This window comes from Chaetura pelagica, unplaced genomic scaffold, assembly GCF_000747805.2.
Source record: "Chaetura pelagica isolate M959 unplaced genomic scaffold, ChaPel_1.0 scaffold300, whole genome shotgun sequence".
NCBI classification, from domain to species: Eukaryota; Metazoa; Chordata; class Aves; order Apodiformes; family Apodidae; genus Chaetura; species Chaetura pelagica.
The window spans coordinates 103326-110039 of NW_009951945.1; the positions used below are offsets into that span (position 1 = coordinate 103326).

The 6714-nt window shown below is 45.0% G+C and overlaps 1 protein-coding gene across 1 annotated transcript in view; it reads right to left on the reverse strand.

The window, feature by feature from the left end:
• Positions 1–5537: 5537 nt before the first annotated feature.
• Positions 5538–6714, reverse strand: part of KANSL1L (KAT8 regulatory NSL complex subunit 1-like) — a 59276-nt gene continuing 58099 nt past the window's right edge. Inside the window, exons 14-15 of the mRNA XM_009996795.1 lie at positions 6624–6714; positions 5538–5985 (exon numbers count right to left, since the gene is read on the reverse strand). The exon at positions 6624–6714 is cut by the window's right edge and continues 8 nt beyond it. Coding sequence (XP_009995097.1) covers positions 5737–5985; positions 6624–6714 — 340 coding nt within the window. The 3' untranslated portion in view covers positions 5538–5736. The remainder of the gene's footprint in view (positions 5986–6623) is intronic.

Sequence of the window (6714 nt, forward strand, 5' to 3'; positions counted from 1 at the left end):
GTAAGTCTCCTTTAAGCTGACTGTGGAAAAAAAAAAAGAGTAGTTTTGGGAGTAAGTTTGGGGAAAATGCAGTTTTGAGAGGGCTAAAAAGTCCCACAGGTGCCAGAAATGTCCCTGTTGTGCTTTTATTGCATAGAAGTACTTGACCTCAAGCATCTGTACCAGGTCAGAGACTGGGAAATAACCTTCTGATTTACCTTTCAAGTAACCAGCTAAGACAGCTGTGTCTGAAATTCCTGGAAGTGATGAGATTTGATGGAAGAATACTGCCTTTAAAACTTAATCTTGAGACACAGCCTCCCTGGTTTGTATACAAGCCCTGGTAAGCACTCAAGATGGAGACCTGGAGGAGTCTCAAGCTACTGCAGTGCTTTCTGGTGGCTCTGTAAGGTGGCTTAACAATCCTCTTAGGAAACCAGATTGTTCTAATACCTCCAGTTTGCTTGTTCTGACTTCACAGACTGGCCTGTTGGGGCACGTGAAAGGTGAGGGTTACAACCCACTAGAAGACCTGAGCAGGTAATTTTAGATAGACCCGCCTCCCATGGCTCTAATTAGTATTTCTGACTCTTTTAATCTTTCATGGCATTCTGCATGGTATTCTTCCCTTTAAGTTGTAATTACAGAAGAGTTGCAACCAGTCTGCTGCCCCAGGGGAGCAGGCCAGAAGGCTCAACAGCTGCAGCCAGTTCCCAAGGCCAAAGTCAAAGCTGTTTGTCCTTCCACTATGTTGCCTTCCAAATGCTGAGGCAGTGATAGAGCTGATGCACCCATTCTCCTAAGCCCAGGACCTGCAAGGTGTCCCACAGATCAGCCTCTGCTTGGTGGCTGTGGGAGGTGACAGCTGAGTCAGTGCTGTTGTGAAGAAGGAGGAGCCAGGGGTAGTTCAGACAATCTAGACAAGTGTCTGAAATTGCTCACATACTGCTTTTTCCTTCATGGTTAACTGGGGTTTAGGTAAACAAATGTCTTTGCTTCCTGTTTCTACTCACAACTTCGATTGCAAACTAGCCAAAGAAAAATGGAGTCATTTGGACCTACTGCACTGAGGATGTCTTTCAGAAGAGGTTTGTCAGAAGAAAGGTTGACTAGGAAAGGCAACAGCCCAGATTACTGTTAGATGTGGAAAAGCAGCTTATTTGTACTGAGGAAAGAACCTGTGTAGTAGTTTAATACAGTATGCACAGAGAAACAGGCTGTAGTATCTGAAATAAAGGCTAAGCAGCCACTAACAGGCTGTGAAAAATGTTGAGGAATGGGAAGTGGGGCTTTTCATGCTATTGAAAGCAGCAGGACAACAGCTGTAATGTCCTTGCCTCCTGCAGTTGGCCTTCAGCTGATTGGAAAGGGTAATCAAGCTCTTTCTGGTTTGTTGGTTGTCTTTTTTCAAATTTGGGGTGGATGGATATCCCAAAGTCATGGTAGTTAATTGGGGGTACTATGCTTTGTTCTGAGCATGTAACCATACGGTAGGTTTTATTTCACAGATTGGGGTCACTTGGTCAGTGTTAAATCTGGTAGCTTGCACTTGCGTTGATTCCCAGGTTAGGAGTGTTATGGGAGGGAGAAATTTAACAGTAAAATTACCCAATTGCTCCTTTCTAAATCCCACCAAGATGGGTTTGTGCAGCTGGCTACTACTGCAGCCACTTTTTGCACATCTAAGGTTAAAGCTATGAGTGACCACAGAGCATCCACGGAAGTAGTAGTAATGATATTTGGTCTGTTAATGCTTAAGCCTCTTCCAGTCTTGCCTTTATTCCTGAATAGAAGTTGTGTTTTTAGGCCTGACCACAGTAATGTAACCCCACAGCAGAAGCACCACAGCTGCAGGACTTGAACCCAACACTAGCATGAAAACCACAACAGCTGGTTGGATGGTGTCCACAGGGCCAAACAAACCCAGGACCGTTTGATGTTGCAATACTCTGATAAAGTTTCAACAACACCAGAGAGCATGGTCTGGTGATTCCTAGTCACATGGTCCAGAGTAGTCTAGAGTGATCTGACAGAGAAAAGGCTCTGTCTGCACTGGAAAACAGGATAAATGAATCTCTGATGTAGGTGAGTAAGGCTGGGCTTCACAGGGTGGTACAGAATACATCCCTGAGCAAGATAAACAGCTGCAGCAGACGCAAACAGAGCTTAATTTTAATAGGGCTTAGAAGTTTGTATTTGTACTTACATTCCAGTACTAGGTCCTGGATGCAGAGATGAAGCCTTTAAACCCTGGTAACAGCAGGAAGCAGAAGGTAAGTGGCCTTAGAAAAATGTCTCCACTGAAAAGGGTAAAAAAAGCCCAAGGGGAAAGGCTTGCTTTGGGAAGCTGCGACAGCCCAGCTTCATGCAGGAGGCTGGAGGGAGGCCTTGCTGCATTGTTTAAGTTGGTATTTCACAGTCAGGCTTTTTAATACCTTGAGCCACAACATTTGGAGCAGTGCTGACAGCTGGTTTCTTAGTTCAGCAGCCAAAAGACAAAACAGTTCTGTTTCTTTTCCCCCTGTTTAAAAAGGAAAGACAACAAGCAGGGGTTTCTCACACATTTTATGGCTTCAAGCATGAGCCTGGCTCTGAGTTTCCAGCCGGCTCCCACCACCAGCAGCTCCCTCATGACACCAACATTCATGCAAGACTGAACTGTCTGGAGATGCGAGTCCAGCTCTGCGGGGAAAAGGGCTGCAGGCAATAAACCAGAGTCCTAGTGCTGATCTCAGCTGCACACAGCACAGGGAAAGGAGGTGAAAGGAGTGGGCTGGTCCTGAGACAAGTTCAGTTAAGGAAGTTTTCTAACCTTGTCCCAGTAGTGAAACGGGGCTAACTGAAAAATCAAGTACCTCGCTGGCTGGAGCCAAGATGCACAGAGAAGAGACAGAGGGCAGAGCACAGCGCCTGGTCTGCTGCAGGAAGGTGGGCAATGACTGCTGGTGCTGTGGGTGACGAGAACAGCCAAGGGCTTCCTGAACATCATCTCCCTGGACATGTGCACGTCATGTTCCCCATCTGCTCCTGCCAGAAGGGCTGCTAGAGGTAAGCAGGCAATGCAGGTAAGGTAAATGCAGCCTGTTCTGGGTCACCCCCTCCCTGCTGGCCTGTGCCTGTCACGATTCCATGTCCTGCTCTCCTGATGGCAGGCACCACCCTGGCCTGGAGGGCAGCCCTGTGGCAGGGCGGTGGGGAGGAAGAAACGCTTCAGTTGTCTGGTGCAGGTAGCTCTGTGTGCTAAGGCAGTGGCAGCTGCTGTCACAGGTCTAGTCAGCTGAGAGGCAGCTGTTAAGAGAAAGGCCTTCTGATGCTGGTGGTACAGGGTAATGACCAAATAGACTTTTTTTATAGTTTCTCCAGGGATTTTTTTCACTCTTCTGATTGCCCAGCCTTTCTTGGCTAGCCTTTTTATTGATGCCTTGTGAGGCCCTAGCTGGTTCCCCAGTGGCTGAAAATAAGATCTAAAGAGGGAACCAAGAAAAAGTGCTTACCCTTGCTGGTATCAGTAAGGGCTTGTGCAGGCTCTGCAACTGGCAAGGTAGCAAGCAGCTGCCTTAGACCAGCACACTGGAGACCACTGACCCAGTGGTTCAACAGCACAGCTGGGCACTGAACAGCAGTCCACCAGGCTGACCAAACTCGGTTAATCCAGCTCCTATCATGCAGGGCTTTTGGAGCCTCATTTTAATGTCTTTCCCTTCCCATCCCTCAAACTAGAAGATGCTGTGTTGCATTTCCATTTCCTCACAGCACCTTTGTAAGGTGATTCAATCACTTGTCTTCTTGGTCTGTCCCATCTCTTAACTTGCAGAAACTCCTCCCGCTGCCCCAGAGACCAGACAGAGCAGGAAGTGCGGACCTTACAACAAAGCTGGGTGAGAGCTGATCAGATCAGGCTTCTTAATGAATGGATATAGGTATGGAAAAGACCTGTAAAGCATTTGAGACACTTAACTCTGAGAAACCTCCTCCCCAGAGCAGATGCACATGCAGGACAAGAGAGATGGAAAAATTCACCTCTCTGCTGAGACGCTGCAAGGAACCTTAGCCTCATCGTGGTGCTAGTGCAGCTTCAGGACAACAGGGAAGCTCAGTGCTGCTGCCACTGCAGTGTGTTTGCAAAGCCATTCTTGGGCCAGGCAGGTCCCTGTGCCAAGAAGAAGCATTACTGCTTTCTTCACTTCTAAAAGGCCGTCAAATTCAGACTATATACAACATATATATAGAAATAACTTTTAATTAAAAAACCAACCTTGCAACAAAGATTATTGTATCAGACATTGAGGCAAGATTCAAGTTTAAGACAAACCAGTGTTAAAAAAAGTGTTTAAAAAAATAATCAGAATGTGCAATAAACTACAATGTAACAATAGGTTGTAGTGTTGAAACTTTACTGAACTGTTTTCAGATGCCCAGTGTATATTTCCTGTTTTTCTGACCAAAAAAAAAAAAAGTACACTAAAGCTGGGTCATCTGTCCAGTGCCATTCCAGATATTACACGTCGAAAAAAATTTTGCACAAAACCAGAGACTCCTATTAAATTGCCTTCAACTGTCCTACACAGAAAAACTTCCTGTTGATGGATTACACCTACATTCAATGTTTAATCTTTGTTAATACCTCTTGAGATTGCAGATAGATACATTCCAAACTATGCTATTCAGCTGCAAGTTTAAACAACTCGCTTTTGTTTCCTCACTGCCAACTTACTGGGAAATTAAAAATCTATCTGGAATCACAATGGAAAGCTTTGGGTTTTTTTTTCTTTATTGGTCTTCTAAACATCAATCATCTTCTCCTTTTCAGCTAGTCACCAAATGTTGGCATACTTACGAGACTCTTACAAGGCACTGTACAGAAATTGGAACAAGACTTTGTCTTTAACATTAAAGCAAAATATTATGAGCCTCATTAGCTACTGAAGGACTAAGGAAGTAAGATGACTTGAAACACAATATTCAAAGAGCTGCACCACTGATTAGACTCGACTCCTCTTTCCTTCTGTTTCTCTATACCCACAGGACTGAAGCAGAAACCCTACTTTCTGAGCAGCAGATACATCAACTATTGAGATGCAGTGGTCTATTTCTATCTTATTGCTTAAGGACATCTATATGAAACAGGTCCTGGCACTACTGAGAGCTGAGTACAGATTTTAAGCTAGATGCAAGGCTTCCAGAACGCCTGCTCTGAAACTCCTGGTTCACACCTACCTTATCTTAGGCATGGTTGCACACATGCATTTAGAGAGGCAGAGTTTTGCCCCATAGTCATGCCACGCAGGAAAAAAAAATTGAGGCTATTGCTTCTTCCTACTATTCTGTCAAGTAGTTTTTCTGTGTTCAGTTGAAGTTGTTAGTTAAGGTAGACAGCATATCCCTGCTGCACCAGAATCCACTAGAACCAGAAATGCATTTGAACACAAACAAAACAGAAAAGGATGATTATTAACAAATGTGGCAACATGACAACAGAACGTGAATGGTGCCAGCAATTTATGTGCGCCCACTCCCAACACTGGGAATATTAGACTTCCAGCTTGAAATAATTACTTTCTCTTGGGGTTCAGGAAGAAGAAAGTGTTGTCTTTGGGATTTATCCTGCCTGTTACAAAGCAAGAAAGAAAATATATTATATGCAGCTAACGCACAAGGTTTGAATTGTGCTGTCATATGCTGTGTGAACAAGAGAGATTTTACCTTACACTTTTCTCCACCTTAACTGGCTTTCTTAATGAACCACATTATTCCCTGTCACCTTTGTTTTCTTGTGTTGCTGATTCCCAGGCAGACGTTTTCGCAGTCTTCTGACTCTTCAGCAGATTGTTTTCCTGGTAGATGGCCACTGTCTGGCAAACCAACGAGTGTGCATGAAGTACAGAGGGAGTCACTAGGGAAAGCTGCACTTGACATTTCATTTGGATTCATTATTTGATCCTGGCACAGTAAAGCTTCCACCTCTTCATCTTTTAGTGGAAAAATTCGGCGTTCCCACAGCGCAGACTGAAAGGAATCAGAAGGGTAGGAGTGAGGGTGGAAAAAGAAAACAGGGGGAAAAGGGATTTAAGTTGAATCTGAATGATTAGCAGTGTGCAGAATGGGCTGCTATCAAGTAACAAATGAGTGTCTTTCTTAACAAGGTTTGCAGGGCTCTTCAGATAAAGAATACAACACTTCCAGGCACCAGCTGTCAGTGTAAGCTGGCTTCATAGGGTGTTGAACTAATAACAGAGCTACAATTGAACAGACACAGTACAGAAAGGAGGAAGTGCTTCTCCATGGTGCCAGACCGTCAGCACATCTGACCTCATCACCATCAGGCCTGTCTGGAATCCTGGCCAACATCTCTGAATAAAGATCCAGCCTCCCTGAACCCAGGCCTGCCATACTCGCCTCAAAAAACGTGCGCCGTGTGTGAACAATGAAATGGTTACCTGTTGACAAATCTTGAGCTTAATTCATCATGCACAGCAATCTGGTTCTCAACAGAGCACTACCTTCAGTCCACAAAAATTAAGGTTAACAGCCTAAGATTCTTCTGATCAGTGGGACAGCAGGATAGGTTCAGGTTTTTTGCTTTAGGTTAGAGAGTGTGGTCACTGAAGACCTGAGCAGGCTTGGAAGCAATTGGAAGCACCCACCTTTGCCTCCTGGGTCTCTCTGCAGAGGTGTGCAATCCCTGAACAAACAGAGCTGTGGGCTTCTGCAGCCAGGCCAGGAGCAGGTTCAGCA